Below are 18,031 nucleotides of genomic sequence, written 5' to 3'. Positions count from 1 at the left end.
TGTTCGTGCACTTGACAGCAGTGTACGACACCGTCAAGCACCAGTTACTATTAAAGGAGGTCCGCGACCTAACCAATCATTTCAGCCTCACCGGGCTCGTCGCCAGTCTTCTGCAAAACTGAAGACTCTTCACTGAGCTCCAAGGACAGCGCAGCCGATGGAGGCTACAGAAAAATGGCCTTCCCCATATGAGTGTGTTGGCTCCAGTTCTGTTCAATATAATAACGACTAACCCATAGTTCTCAGTTGCATCAGTTCCTTGTATGCTGATGATCTCGCTATGGCACCCCAAAGCACAAAGATTCAACATAAATCACTCTAAAGAGTGCTCTCGGATATCTGTCAAAATAGTACAGAATAAACCAGTTTAAACCAAACCCATCAAAGACACAAGTTCGTGCTTTCCATCTCAGAAATAGGGAAACGACTCGCAAGTTAAAGGCAGAATGGTCAGAGGTTAAATTGGAACATTGTGACACTCTAATATATCTAGAAATAACACTCGAAAGATCTCTAACGTTAAAATATATACTGCATGAATTTCAAATCAAAAGTCTCCACCATGAACAAACTAATGAGAAATATTGCCGCATCACAGTGGGCAGCCAAGCGAAAACCATTTGGACTGCTGCAATGGCATTACGGAGGTTGCAGAGTATGCCAGTCCTGTTTGGAATAAGTCAACACATGCCAAACAGGTGGACTAAATGACACAAGGATAAGTGTAACAGGTTGCCTGAAGTCAACTCCAGTCGAATGGCTCCGCCACCTTGCAGGAATTTCACTGTCTCCTGTTCGAAGAGATATAACAGCAAACAGGGAAAAACGGAACTAGAGGAGGAAAAAAAGAACCCCTTGCATGGGCAACAACACTAGCCATAACGGCCAAGGTCAAGGAAAAGTTTACTGAGAACATCGGAGAAACTAACAGCCAGTGATAAAGAAGCCAGGCTGCAACAATAAAGGGCTGAGACATCCCATCCTTCTCGTTGCAAAAAGATTTTCAGAATCTTTGCGCCCTGGTCATGATGAGAATTGGCCAGTCAGGAAGTACTTGAATAGGCTGAAGTCAAACGTGGGCAGATCACGGTCTATCCTGGCAAAATGTGGATATACTGAAGAGCACAAAACGCAATGTGACCGCGGAGAAAAACAGACTGTTCAGCACATGCCTCAGTGTCGACTGTGTCCAGCCACCTGCACAGAAGAGGGCCTTCACCAGGCAACGGAAAATGCACTGGAAGTGGCCAAATTCTGGTCAAAGATTATATAAACTGTTTTCTGTCAGTAATTGTATAAACTGCGTTTTGTATATGTTTCTGACACGAGAATTATAATAATAATAATAATAATAATAATAATACGATATTCGTCAACCAACCAAAAAAGAAATATGCAATATTAGTGGAGATGGACAGTAACAAAGGGAGCATGGTACTGGGAGATTCAGCAACAGATTCCACGCCACCCTCAGCACTCGGCAGTCACGAAAAAAGAAATTGTTACTACGAGTACTAACAGACTGTGAGCCGGTCACATGAATAATGATAAAATGACACGCTGAAAGGGTTACACGTGAAATGAAATGATGATAAATCACAGGTGGTTTGGTATACTACCATTTGTAACATCTCTGAATGCAATATTCAGAATATTGCCACTTTAAATACCTCTGGAACACATGCGCTATAGACAGTCTCTAGTTTCCAGAGGTTGCATTATTGAGAAAAGCGCGGACAAGCCAGCAGGCAACCGTCAAGTCGTAGCTTTGCACTTTTTAGTAGTAGTGGAGTCATGGAAAGACGGTGCTGGCAGAATGAGCAGCCTGGACAGCTGAGGTGCAGCACAGAGATTTCCATTTGAGATGTTCGATGATGTTTAACGTGACGAGGAAGGATGATTTTTAGGATGACTGCATAAAGACACAGCACTTCAGAACAAGGTAACTTATTTTTGTTTGTTAGCTGCAAGGGTGAGTTCAGTAATTCTTGCTGTGCAAAGATTTCATTGTGTGTAATAATATCAACGTCGTGTTAAGCCGGGAGAACTATCAATCATATGTTCACCATTCTAATTAGCCCCCCCCCCCCCTCACTCAGATTAGTTAAATAATATTGTATTAGAAAGTTAAGAAAATAATTTTTGTAACGGAAATATTTTGCAGAAGCACACGTTACGGAGTACGACAGCGTGGGGGGGGGGGGGGGGGGGAGAGAGAGAGAGGGGGAGATTGTTGAATTTCAAGGCACTTCCGTTCGTAATTTGTAAATATTTCAGAAAGATCATGCAGATTGTTGAAAGAAACATCTTCGGCAAAATTTGCATTGTCACGCCTTGCACTTTTGAGTGAACAATAATTAATAATATTGAAAGGACAATAAAAATAGTTTGCTAAAACATCAACTTAAAAGGAAGTAAGAAAAAGAAGGCTCAACGCTGCACAGTGATTTATTTCAGCTTATAATTCTTGCAGGGCAGCCAGAGCAGAATCAAGTCATCCGTTGCTAGGTGAGGATTTGATATAGGGTCGAAATGAACATTTTTCACTGAATATCAGGAACAATTTTGAACTACTGCTATATAGTGTATATTCAAGAAATCCATTTTCGTAATAGGGCACATTTACATTAGGTAATAGTCATTCTGAGTATTCCTGTGAATCATTTTCTCATGCACATTAATTTACAGGCAGTCAGGTGCATTTAGGTTAATTAAAATCTCACTCATAAAAAGTAATTTGCATAAGTAAGCTCCTGTTCATAAGTAGGTAAGCTACGCCGACTCTAGATATGAATATGTTATCTCACGTTTAGAGGTTGAACAGTTTTCAGACTGTTAGCGAGACATTAATTTAAACACAGTTTCAATATACAACCAACACTAAACAATTTTCAACATGTGTTAAAATTATATCTTGTCCAAGCTGAGATTCCTGCCTCATAGGCAAGGACATTTTACATATACTAATGCAATGTGCTAAATTAACCATTCGAGAACAATTACATCATAAAAAAAAGATGATTTTTCTCTTAGAGCAGCTCTCTGTTCCATGGGTAGACCTGTTGCAAAGTCTATTTGCCATTTGATCTGTCTTTCTTCGTGGGAACTTTACAAGTTTTTCTTATGTTTCATTATGTATACGTATAACTGGATTTTATATTAAAATTTGTGGTTCTTATCGTAATGGTGCAATTAAACTAATGTATTGGGTGAGAATAAAATCTTTCCCCAGTTACAAAAATTTATTTTTACGGAACTATGCTAGACACAGCTACACGGTTGCGGTGTTCTGGAAACGAGACCTTAACTCAAAGCTGTTTTTTCCATACACTTACACATGTCTGTGCAGATTGGTGCAAATGGTACCTTAGCTCACGAAGTTTTTAGGGATAAACTTCTACATGCTATCTGAGGGTATCTGATTTTTTTCCTGTTTTCCATGTTATAGGTGCCGACGCAGAATAATTTAGGAGTGCTGATGTCATAACTGCGTCTATGCAGAAGAAAGTGCTACGTGTTCTGTGGTTTCATGAAACGCAGACGCCTATTATAGTTTAGCAACGGTTTTTAAGTCCCTGTGGTTGAGATTCGCTAGATGAGAGGAGCATCAGAGGATGGTATGGAAAGTTTAAAGAGGCTGACAGTGTTGGCGACAACGCAAGGAGCGCAGGCCTGGAGCGAGTGACGGCACAGCTGCCTACAGCTCTTCAGAGCGCTCCGCGGAAACAGACGAGTCGTGTTTCCAGGAAAAGAGGAAGATTTCAGAACACTGTGGTAAATGTTTTATACGAACGTCTGCATTTCTATGCGTACAAAGTGCAACTGCTGCAAGCTTTGGAGCCAGATGATAGGTTCAGATGTGCTGAATTTTCTAGGAATATGCTGGAACGAATCGGTCGAGGCAGTGACTGACAAAGGAGGTTTTTTCCCGAGGAAACGACTTTTCAGATGTGTGGCTTAATGTGGAGCACAATTACTGGACAGTTCTTATTCACAGAGCCTATCATTAGGCAACATCTGGACAGATAGATCGGTAGAGACTAAGACTGTTGACAAAATATCTATATATCGATATTCCTCCCAAGAAATATTTTCGATAAATATTTGAAATTGGGAGTAGAATATAATTTTAGTTTCACTGTGTGAAGGGGTCTTGCTACTTTTTGAGTTTTCATCGCGTCCAGTCTTTCTCTTTGACTGTGTGAAGGAAGGGCAGGTGGCACAAAGAAATGGTACGATTTGCACTGGGTGGTGGCGCTGTGAATGGAAGAAGATTTCCGATGTGAAGAAACAGCACACCAATTTCGTTAAAAAACAATTTTTAACGCAACTAATGTGCTATTTCTTCCCATCGGCATTCTTCAAAAACAGTTGCTGAAACTGATGAACAAAAATGTAAATTACAAGATTGCGGTGGGTGTAGCTGTGTGAGAGGAAATGCTGACGTAATCGGCGCTCGGCGCTACCAACACAGACAGCAACGTGTAACTTCACCACCCAGTTTTGACACTACAGCTGCTGGGTCTCTGGGGTGTGCTGAAGAAAAAAAAAAAAAAAAAAAAAAAAAAAAGACAGGGAAGCTGACATGAAGTATTGCGGACATATCTGATATGTGACGTAACCAAACAATGGACCCATCGAACACCTTTTATTGTGCCACTTATATCCAGTAATTTGTTGATGTGCAGAATATCTAATAACGAATCAGTACTTACGTATACCAACTGGCAGTATATGTACAATGTGCAGCCGATATTTTAATAGGCCAATACATAGATATTTTTCGTAGATATATCGATTCTTTTCCGAAATGTCGAATGCCGATGGGTATATTTTTTTTTAAATATCGATACATCGGATTCCCGATATTTTGAAAACATCAACAATCCCAGTCGAGTCCACCAGACTTTACTTTTTTTGTAGGTTTACATCAAAGATAAAGTGTTCAGTTCACCACTTCCTGATGTGCAATCTCTTAGGCCCATTTCAGATACGTCCGGCAGCCGTCTGTAAGGCTGCGTGTACACGGCCGTGGGAGGCAAAGCCTTACGGCGGCTTTCACATCTACACAGCCTTCCATATGGTACACGGCAAACGTGTAGCAGCTGGCCAGTCCACTCCAGTGGATGGCTGCCGTGCCATTCTCACTGTGACGGGTGGGGCACTGTGCGCTCAGTAAAACATTGGCGCCTGGCATCTGTCTGCCACGGCGGTATTCGAGGCAACAACAGCCTGTACATCAGTTCACTACTTCTACTGTTATTTGTAGAGATGTAAAACTACCGTCGGCTACTGTAGACTATCATAAGCAAGCGTAGATTACGGTAGTTTTCCTAGTAGCCTTGGTCAGTCATGATTGTAACCACCTTACCCGTACTTGCATACCTGTTGGGCATTGCCTCATTCCCACCGCTTTCTTTGTGTGTGCGTTCAGTGTCTTACTAGTTCCCCAGCAAACCGCAACCGTACAACCGTCTATAGACTGAGGAAGGCTATGTAAAGTGCCGCGTAACCTACTAAATGTTTTGTTCTACACATTTACCCTTCTGTCTCTCACTTAAGAATAAACAGCATTTATAGAATAATTGTAATTGTCAGTTCTAAACTCAGGTTTTATTCGAAAATTATTGATTTTTAACGTGAAGCACAGGGAAGTTATAGAAAAAAAATCATATTTATCCTTTAGTGCTAGAACAAGCTGTTTCCTGAAAAAATGGAAAGATTAAAAAAGTCAAACATCGCTTCAATACTTTGTCTAGCTTACGTAAAACGTGTTTCTGTTGTTCATAAACAACTTACACACTTATCAATGGCTATGACATGGGCGCTAATGACATCACTTGTTTTGCGCCCTAAAACAAAACAAAAAAGCCATTTATCAATAATATCAGGAAACTCCTGCCTTTGGTCATAATGAAGAAAGTTCTACTGAGAACAAAATTACAACAGTAATTATTTAGATTTTTTATCTTTGTGTATGTTAACTGTACTTGCATTAAAAATAATTGCTTTGGTTACATGAAAGCGCAGAAGTTACGCAATCAACAAATTTTTATTATTTATAAAATGCAGTTTATATTTTTAAGGATATAATACACAATGGACTAAGAGTGTACTAGGTGCGGTTCTAATCATTTGCAAAAACGTCCAGTTTTGTCCTACTGACATGTCTATAAAATTAAAAGGACAGAATGCAAACAAAAAATACGTCGGTCGATACACTCAAGGAACTGAGTGGATTATTTCAAGACATCAGCGACAACGAAAAAAAAATGAATACGTAAAGTAAGTTGTTTATAGACGTAATGGTGTTTTGTTGTACCATTTCAAAAAGACGGTTACACTGAATGGAGTAATACTCATTTGAAAAAAAAAAAGGTAATTTACAAAACTACCAGCTTACAGATCCAGCTGGGATCAAAACGTAGTCGACATTCTGTTCCTCATATTATTTGCTGCAAGTCTTCCAAGGACCTGTCTAGCTACCGGCCGGGGTGGCCGAGCAGTTCTAGGCGCTACAGTCTGGAACCGCGCGACCGCTACGGTCGCAGGTTCGAATCCTTCCTCGGGCATGGATGTGTGTGATGTCCTTAGGTTAGATAGGTTTAAGAAGTTCTAAGTTCTAGGGGACTAATGACCTCATAAGTTTAGTCCCATAGTGCTCAGAGCCATTTGAACCATTTTTGAACCTGTCCAGCTGTCTGCACTCGTCGAAGTCCAGTTATCGATAATACGTCTTGTCTGTCATGCACAAAGTCATGCAAACAGGCAGAGGCTTTTACGATGTCTACACAAAAAACAGGATCCAACTTAAATGGCTCTTCAAAAAATTCTTCATTTGTTCCTTAATATTTCGGAGGAAAATTCTAAATACTATTGAGCTCTCGAATGAAGGTAACTGAAAATTCTCTTGTGACATACGATTTTAAGAAGAGAAAAATTTCTGCGAGATGTGACCCACAATGTTTGACTGTAGAAGAGAAGCAGAAACGCCTGGACATTGTAACATTGCTCAAACAACTATTCGGCCGTAAAGGTCAAGGATTCTTGCGTCGAATTGTCACTATTGGTGAAACATGGATTAGAGATTTTGAACCAGAGTTGAAATCACAGTCCAGTGAGTGGAGAGCTTCAGATTATCCACGTCCGAAAAAATTTCGACACGCTCAATCAAAGTTCAAGCACATGATGATTTTTGCTTATGATCACCAAGGAATCATCATGACAAATAGAGTGCCGTGTGGAACGAGTGTCACAGCAGTGCATCATCGTAACTTCATGAAAACTCTGCGCAGAAAACTGCACAAAACGCGACCCCAGGTGCAGGAGGCTGGGCCGCTCATTCTCCACAACAGTGCTCGCCCGCATTGTAGCCTGAAAACTGCACGAATACGGATGGGAAGTGTTGCCGCATCGTCCCTACAGCCCGGACGTGAGTCCAGCAGACGTCGACATGCTTCCGAGGTTGAAGAAAAAAAAAACTGGGCGTGGGCATCGTTATTTTTCATTGGAAGCGCTTTCTGCTGCCACCATTTCCCGAGCTATGCGAGAGATTAACAGAAGTGGTGTCCTGGGTGGAATAATAGAGCTCCCTAGACGCTGGAATTCGGCCATACAGAAGCAGGGAGATTATACTGAAGTACTGTAAAGCGACACTGGAAATAAAATAAACGTGTAAGTAAAACAAAAAAAAAATAGTGAGCATTATTTATGAAACGTACCTCGTTCTAGAAAAGGATTCATTTTTAGGAATTCCCAGCTCTTTAGTCACTAGTGGTTTTTACATTGACCTTACTATGAATACGTTTGAGTCACAATCCATCTCCGAATATCAAATGGTTCAAATGGCTCTGAGCACTATGGGACTTAACATCTATGGTCATCAGTCCCCTAGAACGTAGAACTACTTAAACCTAACTAACCTAAGGACATCACACAACACCCAGTCATCACGAGGCAGAGAAAATCCCTGACCCCGCCGGGAATCGAACCCGTGAACCCGGGCGTGGGAAGCGAGAACGCTACCGCACGACCACGAGATGCGGGCTCCGAATATCAACACATATCAATCAGTAATCTGAATCTGCCACCGCCATCAACACTAAGGACGAATATCCCTCGTAGTGAAATGTGATGGGTTCATAGTTTGAGTTTTTAAACCATTAACAGCTCCAGTGCAGTGTGGAAAATTTGCTTTCAGTCAGAAACTGTTAGTAATTCCTTCCAATTTTGTTTCCGTAGACTGGGAAGAAATCATATTAGGGGAGATACTGTGCCGTCGGCAACAGCAGCCGTGTACGGGGTGCCTTTTTGACGGCTGCCGGACAAGTGCGAAGTGTGCCTCACGCCACGAACGCGAGATCCTGTAGAGACGATGACGGAAGATAGAATACCAAATTTTTACTAAGAGCGATGTGTATGCCTATGATCTTTTGACGGCGTTTACATGATGATGTGGCTTCAAGCCGTGAAACCGGTTGTATTTGAATAAACAACAGTTTCAACAGCTGTAGGCGGAGCTCTTCCTAACACCCTCCATTGCCAGCAATGGAGGGTGAAGCTCTGACAATGCCAGCCACTCGTGCTGGCGAAACGTCAGAAAAATCATTAGATGAACGCTGGCCGAAGAACCCGAGACGGAAGCCAATAGGCAGTTTGTCAACAAGTGGGCACGAAAACCTTAACAATTTTGAAATAGCCGTAGCTACAATACTTCCTTAGAAATAAGTTTTTCTACTTGGACCAAGACTTTATGCTCATTCTGTACTTCGTAGCACAGCTGTGTTTTATATTTTGTAATAAAGTCACACAAATGTCCCATTACTGTCATTATGTAACATAATTGTAACTGATGAAACGGGCTTTGACCGAAAGCAAACAATAAAAGAAACGAAATAAAAGAAAAGAAACTACCGACTCGACTCAAGTCCGATACGAAATGACTAGGAAACATCACCAACCTGAACTCATATTTTAAGGAGAAAAGCCGGCCGGAGTCGCCGAGCTGTTCTAGGCGCTACAATCTGGAAATGCGCAGATTCGAATCCTTCGTCGGGCATGGGTGTGTGTGATGTCCTTAGGTTAGTTAGGTTTAAGTAGTTCTAAATTCTAGGGGACTGATGACCTCAGAAGTTAAGTCCCATAGTGCTCTGTGCCATTGGAACCAGAAAAATCACATGTGCAAGGCCCCAGCAACGTAATAACGTGAAAATTTGGACCACAATTATGAAGGGACCCAGTTACGAGGTTTTGAACGTACGCCTTTTAAACTCAGCGACCGACTGCAATCGCCTGAGCGCAGCGTAATGTACAGCGGAGGGACAGCCAGAGCCCTCCTATTCGTGGGATGTTGAAGGCTAGGAAAGAGGAGGAGGGAGGAGCTTACTTCTCACCAGCGTGTTTTGAATCTTGCTCGAGAACACATGGTATTCTAAGCGAAAAAGAGGTAACTAATATTTGTAGGTAATATGTCAACCTCATGCGCATATACGTTCAATACTATTTTAGCAATATTCCCCCACTGGTATTCTGCATATCACAGTGAATCAACCTAAGCAAGTGAATAATTATTGTGAAATGAAGTTAATGATATTCTGTTCACAATTTAATCATGCAAATCACGTTGAAGAACGGCGCAAGCCCTGCAAATTTACTTCATTTTAACAGTCCCGGCTTTGCAGTCCATTTCATTCATTTGCAATCCGTTTGTGAATCGCTACATAAAAATATTCAAAGGAAAGATAGCTCATGCACCAGCAAAAGTTCTGAAACCTCGCACTTTGACACTGTGAAAGAAGCACGTCACGAATGTCAAAATAGTATTTCGCTGGATGTTCTTAGTGATCTGGTCGTTCACTGGAGTAACCGCTTCGATGCCAAACGTACTGGAAGACCGGTCGAAATACTGGTGCACGCAGCTGCCCGTAAAGGAGAGATAGCATTTGCTGTTGCGCTGGCAGAAGTTGACATCGACGTCCAGAAGTAGCGCCGACGTGATAAAACCGCTGGTAAAACCGTTGAACACGCGGAAGCAAAATACATCCAGCGGTTGACAGTATCTTGTTTCACCTGCTTGTATCGTCAGTACAGAAAATGCAATGTCTTCAACTCTGGGTCTCAATGATTTAAAATTCCTCTGACAGTCCTGAAAGACTGAAAGCTACAAGAGACAGTCAAATGCAACCGCCAAAAAACACAGTCCGTGCGGCGGGTGGTCCCTCAATTGTTACATTTCGACTCTTGCCGCTACGGTAGGGGAACTGCATAGTGCCACATCATAGGTGAACGTAGTTGCTGGTTTATGACATTGGTGGTTGGCGGATTGGTCTAGCTGTTGAAATGGAGGCAAGCTAGGATGGTCAGAGAGGAGTGGTTCGTTCTCTGGTGGCTAAAAGTGCTGGAGTACGTGAAATTCTTTGTACGTGTGCTGTGCACGGTGAACATCGCGTGCGACTTAAGGGGCTCCGGAAAGGCTCAAAATCATGAAAAGTTCAATTTTTACTTTTTTGCGTTTTCTGAATCTGCAGACTATTACCTTTTAAAAGCTATATAATTTATTCAATTCCGAAGACTACAACTATTTTTAAATTTTGTTTGAAATGTGTTCTACATGGGCGTGACCCACTGTGGCGCTGTTAAACTGCTGTCAAATGGTGTTATTATTAACGTCCGTGTTCATCAGGTACATTTTAGTGATGTGAGATAAAGTATGTGTTGTGGCTAACCTGTGATGGTTCAATATATATCGCTGGTGTGATTGTCGATTGTTTCATGTTTATTTATTATGTCGTTATCTCGAAAATATTCGTAATTAATTCTGTTTCTTGAGTCTCTGTTTTGTTGAAGTATAATAATGAGTAAAAGTAAAGTTATTAGAAATCCTCTGAAGGCTTTTAAGAAAAGGAGAAATGTTGGAAAGCCAAAGGTATGTGTTCTTACTGTAAACAATAAAGACGATAACCAAGTGAGTGAACCTAGCCTCTCAAGTACACCTGCCCATAGCAGTCAAAGTGGGAAAGAAAATACTTCACAGAAGTATCTTGGTTCAATGAGTGAAAACTATGAATGTTTTATGGGCGAATCGGATGTGAATGAAATATTTGATATGTCGGTTCTCAAAGGAATTTTTTCAAACTGTGTAAGATGTATTCATTGTAGTGAAGTTGGTCTGGAACTCTCCATAATAAAGCACGTAGGACTTGCTACTGAAATACAACTGAAAAGTGATAAGTGTTCATACATGACCACGTTTTGGAACAGTGTTGCAGTAACTGCAACTGAAGAAAATGGTAGCAAAATCTACTAACACAACAACGAGCGATGCTTGCTTTAGACAAGGAACGCCTTCGGGCTGCAGACAGGGCTGTAAAGAGTCTATAAATACAAGCAAGAGTAAACAGGAGGAGGAACAAGAGGAAGCTGGAGGAGGAGTTTGCAGAGGATGAAGATAATCCATCCTATGGACCTGGAATGCACTAAAAAGTTAATCCAATCTTTGTCGTTCGATTCCTAAAACTTTTATTTTCTCATACTAATTACATGTTTTCTAAGGATCTTCCAAACATATTTGTTTCAAACTTTCAGTAAATGTTACACAGTACCTTCTGCATAATTTAACACAGCCTTTTTCCAAAAAACTGTAAATTTTAAAATACATAAATAAAAAATTGCAAAAAAGTGTTGTGAATTTTCATTACAATTGAAAAAAAATCATCTTTAATAACTGAACTAAAATTTTTTAAAATCCCTGTGTTAAGTTGTAGCCCATATTCCAATAAATAATCTGTAAAAAGTTCAACTTCCTACCTCAAATACTTTGTGAGGAAAGAGATAATTTATAAGCGTTATTTTAACATTGCAAGTATAGGGCGTTCCGGAGCCCCCTAAGTGTGCGCACGAGGAGATTCCGCGAAGGGCGCACATCACAGCGAGACGATCCGCGTCCAGCACAGGCCCACCGAGCCGCTGCCCGTGATGCGATGGGGCGGATTGATGGCCTTCTCCGGGAGGACCGATGACTCACAGAGGATGAAATTCGTGTTCAGGTCGGCATTAGCCGTGGCTCCGTGCATGCCGTCATCAGAGACCACTTACATCAACGCAAAATGTGCGTGCAGTGCGTGCCGCGTCACCTGACGGAGGAACAAAGGTTGGACGTAATGGCGTCAAGTCCGAGTCATTTGCTGTGGTACCACGACGAAAAGTTTCTGCCCCGAATCTGGTGATGATGATGATGATGATGGTTTGTTTGTGGGGCGCTCAACTGCGCGGTTATCAGCACCCGTACACGTTCCCAATGTGTACACAGTCCAATGTATCCACTTTCATGAATGATGATGGAATGGTAGGAGAACACAAACACCCAGTCTCTGGGCACAGAAAATCCACAACACGGCCAGGATTCGAACGCGGGACCCTGTATCGTTACAAGGACAAAACGTACTGCCCCCATTTCGAGCCAGAGGGCAAACGGTGCAAACATTCCCCGTCAAACTGCGCACACAGGTTACGGTAACGTCATGATGATGTCATTCGACTGCAGGGGGCCCTCTGCTCGTCGAGTTGCACAAGCGTGGAACTCAATCAGTGCGTAGCGATACGTAGACACTGCAGAAACTGCGACGCGCAGTACGTCAGAACGCCCTGTACTGTTGTCGGACGGTATCATCCTGTCGCACGATTACGCTCACCTCCACACTACGAAGCAGACGAAGGCTAAACTGTAGCGATTTGGTTGGGAAACACTGCACCGTCTTCCGTACAGCCCTTATCTTTCACAGTGTGATTTCATGTCTTTGGTGGCCTGAAGAAAGACATGCGCGGACGTCGGTTTGAGTCGCACGTGAAAGTGCAAAAGTGACAGAGTACGGTTGCGGATCCGTCAGTGGCGCCGCGCGGGGCGGCCACGTGGTCTGGGGAGTCTTGTCACGGTTCAGCGCGGTTCCCCCCCCCCCCCCCCCCCCCCCGTCGGCGGTTCGAGTCCTCCCTCGGACATGTGTGTGTATGTGTTGTCCTTGGCGTAAGTTAGTTTAAGTTAGATTAAGTAGTGCGTAAGCTTGGGGACGATGACCTCCGCAGTTTAGTCCCATAAGACCTTACAACAAATTTCCAAATTCCCGTCAGCGGCCGACCGCATTCTACGAAACAGGAATTGATCGTTTCGCCTTGCACTGGAATAGGCTGTCCTAGGGCGTGTTAGGATTATGTTTGAACGGAACCCTTCAATTTCCCCTTGTCAGGGGTGTTCAGCTTTCATTTTAATGCCCGCCATAATAGCAGAGAGGACACACCATACACTACCGTTTGATTTGTATCGAATAGCCGTATACAGGGTGGTCCACTGATAGTGACCGGGCCAAATATCTCAAGAAATAAGCGTCAAACGAAAAACCTCAAAGAACGAAACTCGTCTAGCTTGAAGGGGGAAACCAGATGGCGATGTGGTTGGCACGCTGGCTGCCATAGGAGCCCCAATTTTTATTGCATATTCGAGTAGTACGTAAAGAAATATGAATATTTTAGTTGGACCACTTTTTCGCTTTGTGATAGATGGCGCTGCAATAGTCACAGATGTGTAACTATGTGGTATCACGAAAAATTCCCGTCAGTGCGGACGGTATTTGCTTCGTGATACATTACCCGTGTTAAAATGGACCGTTTACCAATTGCGGAAAAGGTCGATATCGTGTTGATGTATGGCTACTGTGATCAAAATGCCCAACGGGCATCCGCTATGTATGCTGCTCGGTATCCTGGAAGACATCAACCAAGTGTCCAGACCGTTCGCCGAATAGTTACGTTATTTAAGGAAACAGGAAGTGTTCAGCCACATGTGAAACGTCAACCACGACCTGAAACAAATGATGATGCCCAAGTAGGTGTTTTAGCTGCTGTCGCGGCTAATCCGCACATCAGGGCAGACAAATTGCGCGAGAATCAGGAATCTCGAAAACGTCGGTGTTGAGAATGCTACATCAACATCGATTGCACCCGTACCATATTTCTATGCACCAGGAATTGCATGGGGGTTCCTATTTTAAAAAAACCGAGTTGATATCCGTTTGATCTATGGCAGCGCCATCTAGCGGGCCAACCAATGCGCCATCTGGTTTCCCCCTTCAAGCTAGACGAGTTTCGTTCTTTGTAGTTTTTTCCTTTGATGCTTATTTCGTGAGATATTTGGCCCAGTCACTATCAATGGACCACCTTGTAAACTGATGTTTACCCGCAATGAAATTCCAGGGTTCTAGTTCTTTGAAGTTCAAACGTTGTAGCTTGACCGTTGCTCCGTACCCTTCTGCAGGTGACACACTATGGCTTGTTGGTTCACCAATATTATGAACACAAACTACACACCCACTACACTGTACAGTACATCGCGCTCGGGCATTGGGCGACATCAGTGGGGCGGAGCGTGTGTCGAACACGGTGCGAGCGAAGTTTAAAAGCTGTACAGTCAGAAGGTCATAACTACGTGACATCACAATTACAGCCCTTAGTTTCGCGCGCGATCGATTGCTGGGGCTGACGTATTGGAAGTGTGGATTCCCCCTGCTCCGATTAAACTATGAGGTCAAATAGGTGATGCTACCTTGTGAGTACCGCGAACAAAACATGTGCGGAACGACAAGTTTGAGGCGGAAACGCAATGGTACTTGGGAGCCTCTTAGAAAACTCGTTCCTCAGTAGCGGATCCGTAAGACATGCAGCAAGGCAGCGGTACTCACTGGTGACGAGCAGCGACGTGGAGGCGCGCTCGGCGCCCACCGAGTTGTTGACGAGGCAGACGTAGCGGCCAGAGTCCTCGAGCAGCGCGCTGCGCACGTGCAGACTGCCGCCCACCTGGCGCACGCGCTCGTCCAGCGCCACGGGCCAGCTGGCGCCGCCGCGGCTGCGGAACCACCTGCCGGCAATGACGGGGCGAACCGCTGCAGTGGCGGACGACCAGCAGTGGAACGCTGCAGGGCGTCAAAGCGGGAAAGCGGGCTTCCTCGGCGAATTTCAGTCTCAGAGTATCAGCCGAGTTGACTGCCGCGTTGCTGTAGCGTTTCGATGAGCTTCCGTCTCGCCATCTTCAGGAAAATCCTTTGTACCCGCAGGACAGCAGATACAGGGTGTTTCAAAAATGACCGGTATATTTGAAACGGCAATAAAAACTAAACGAGCAGCGATAGAAATACACCGTTTGTTACAATATGCTTGGGACAACAGTACATTTTCAGGCGGACAGACTTTCGAAATTACAGTAGTTACAATTTTCAACAACAGATGGCACTGCAAGTGATGTGAAAGATATAGAAGACAACGCAGTCTGTGGGTGCGCCATTCTGTACGTCGTCTTTCTGCTGTAAGCGTGTGCTATTCACAACGTGCAAGTGTGCTGTAGACAACATGGTTTATTCCTTAGAACAGAGGATTTTTCTGGTGTTGGAATTCCACCGCCTAGAACACAGTGTTGTTGCAACAAGACGAAGTTATCAACGGAGGTTTAATGTAACCAAAGGACCGAAAAGCGATATAATAAAGGATCTGTTTGAAAAATTTCAACGGACTGGGAACGTGACAGATGAACGTGCTGGAAAGGTAGGGCGACCGCGTACGGCAACCACAGAGGGCAACGCGCAGCTAGTGCAGCAGGTGATCCAACAGCGGCCTCGGGTTTCCGTTCGCCGTGTTGCAGCTGCGATCCAAATGACGCCAACGTCCACGTATCGTCTCATGCGCCAGAGTTTACCACTCTATCCATACAAAATTCAAACGCGGCAACCCCTCAGCGCCGCTACCATTGCTGCACGAGAGACATTCGCTAACGATATAGTGCACAGGATTGATGACGGCGATATGCATGTGGACAGCATTTGGTTTACTGACGAAGCTTATATTTACGTGGACGGCTTCGTCAATAAACAGAACTGGCGCATATGGGGAACCGAAAAGCCCCATGTTGCAGTCCCATCGTCCCTGCATCCTCAAAAAGTACTGGTCTGGGCCGCCATTTCTTCCAAAGGAATCATTGGCCCATTTTTCAGATCCGAAACGATTACTGCATCACGCTATCTGGACATTCTTCGTGAATTTGTGGCGGTACAAACTGCCTTAGACGACACTGCGAACACCTCGTGGTTTATGCAAGATGGTGCCCGGCCACATCGAACGGCCGACGTCTTTAATTTCCTGAATGAATATTTCGATGATCGTGTGATTGCTTTGGGCTATCCGAAACATACAGGAGGCAGCGTGGATTGGCCTCCCTATTCGCCAGACATGAACCCCTGTGACTTCTTTCTGTGGGGACACTTGAAAGACCAGGTGTACCGCCAGAATCCAGAAACAATTGAACAGCTGAAGCAGTACATCCCATCTGCATGTGAAGCCATTCCGCCAGATACGTTGTCAAAGGTTTCGGGTAATTTCATTCAGAGACTACGCCATATTATTGCTACGCATGGTGGATATGTGGAAAATATCGTACTATGGAGTTTCCCAGACCGCAGCGCCATCTGTTGTTGAAAATTGTAACTACTGTAATTTCGAAAGTTTGTCCGCCTGAAAATGTACTGTTGTCCCAAGCATATTGCAACAAACGGTGTATTTCTATCGCTGCTCGTTTAGTTTTTATTGCCGTTTCAAATATACCGGTCATTTTTGAAACGCCCTGTACTTTTGTCGAGAGTCCAATTACGTCCCTCCAGGAGAGACATCACATCTGGAGGCAGTGAAAAGGGGGGGGGGGGGGGCAGGGGACACGGCGAAATGGTATCCGGGTACTAAATCTCGAGACTTGACGCCCGGAAACCCCTCCACCCTGCCCGCCCACAGTACACTCTACCCGTGCATCTTTCCTTTGACACAAGATTGGCCCACTAATTGAGGCCTCAGCAGTGCAGTGATTTCTGTGGTCCAGTGGATGTAAAGGAATGAATTGGACATGAACGTCATACTACACCTGAATATGTCGGGTTGGAAACTCATAGAAACGCAGCGACACGACACTTCACTCTATGACAACACCACGCTCAATTCGTACGATAAGCGAAGAAGATTTTCTACATTATGTAATAAATTGCAGCCGGGCGCAGTGGCCTAGCGGTTCTAGGCGCTTCAGTACGGAACCGCGCGACTGCTACGGTCGCAGGTTCGAATCCTGCGTCGGGCACGGATGTGTGTGAGGGCCTTAGGTTAGTTGGGTTTAAGTCGTTCTAAGTTCTAAAGGGACTGATGACCCCAGATGTTAAGTCCCATAGTGCTCAGAGCCATTTGAATCATTTTTTAATAAATTGCAGTAACGGTCGAAGTTCCGATGTTAAATTTGTTTGCTACTTGATGACCGGAAAAATTTTTGGAAATTTGTGGTAAGGTCCTAAGGGACAAAACTACTTACGTCATCCGTCCCTGAGCCTACAAACTATTGAATCTAACTTGAACTAACTTACACTATGGACAACACACACAACCATGGCCGAGGGAGGATTCGAAACTCTGACGGGGGCAGCCGCACGAACCGTGAGAAGGCGCCTCACACCGCTTGAGTAACCTGCAAGGGAGTATGACAGCATCACGAGGGGAGGATCGGCGGACCAACCAACCGGAGAGGAGATCTTTTGTCGCCATCCATCCGTGTCTGTGTTGGTGTAAACTGCGAATGATATGCAGTGGTCATGTTGGCCTGGGTTTCACTTGCAGTGCCGAGGAACCTCCAGAGTGGATTACTGAAAGCCCGCCGAGCTGTCAGAGGCGTGTTTACAGGAGTCTCTGGATGCTCCGGTTCTGTTTATTTGTATTGAAGTCCGGGCCTCCATGGAATTTGCAAGCTGTTGCATGCGCAAGAAAGTGTGTTAAACAGGGCTGTGGTCTAGCGAGCCGGCACGGTAGCTCAGCGTGTTCGGTCAGAGGGTATGCAGGCACGGTAACTCAGCGTGTTCGGTCAGAGGGTTGGGTGCCCTATGTAATAAAAAAAACTGAGTTAATGGGTCAACGACGAACTGAACCGGATATCTTGCGACGTCCGTCCCGAGCAGATACAACGAACGAA

At 44.1% G+C, this 18,031-nt stretch overlaps 1 protein-coding gene across 1 annotated transcript in view; it reads right to left on the bottom strand.

The window, feature by feature from the left end:
• Positions 1-17,659, bottom strand: part of LOC124594704 (Down syndrome cell adhesion molecule-like protein Dscam2) — a 160,156-nt gene extending 142,497 nt beyond the window's left edge. The window contains exons 1-2 of the mRNA XM_047133072.1: positions 17,586-17,659; positions 14,727-14,902 (exon numbers count right to left, since the gene is read on the bottom strand). Coding sequence (XP_046989028.1) covers positions 14,727-14,902; positions 17,586-17,659 — 250 coding nt within the window. The remainder of the gene's footprint in view (positions 1-14,726; positions 14,903-17,585) is intronic.
• Positions 17,660-18,031: the final 372 nt, after the last annotated feature.

Source organism: Schistocerca americana, chromosome 2, assembly GCF_021461395.2.
Source record: "Schistocerca americana isolate TAMUIC-IGC-003095 chromosome 2, iqSchAmer2.1, whole genome shotgun sequence".
NCBI lineage: Eukaryota > Metazoa > Arthropoda > Insecta > Orthoptera > Acrididae > Schistocerca > Schistocerca americana.
This window is presented reverse-complemented; position numbering and strand designations above follow the sequence as displayed.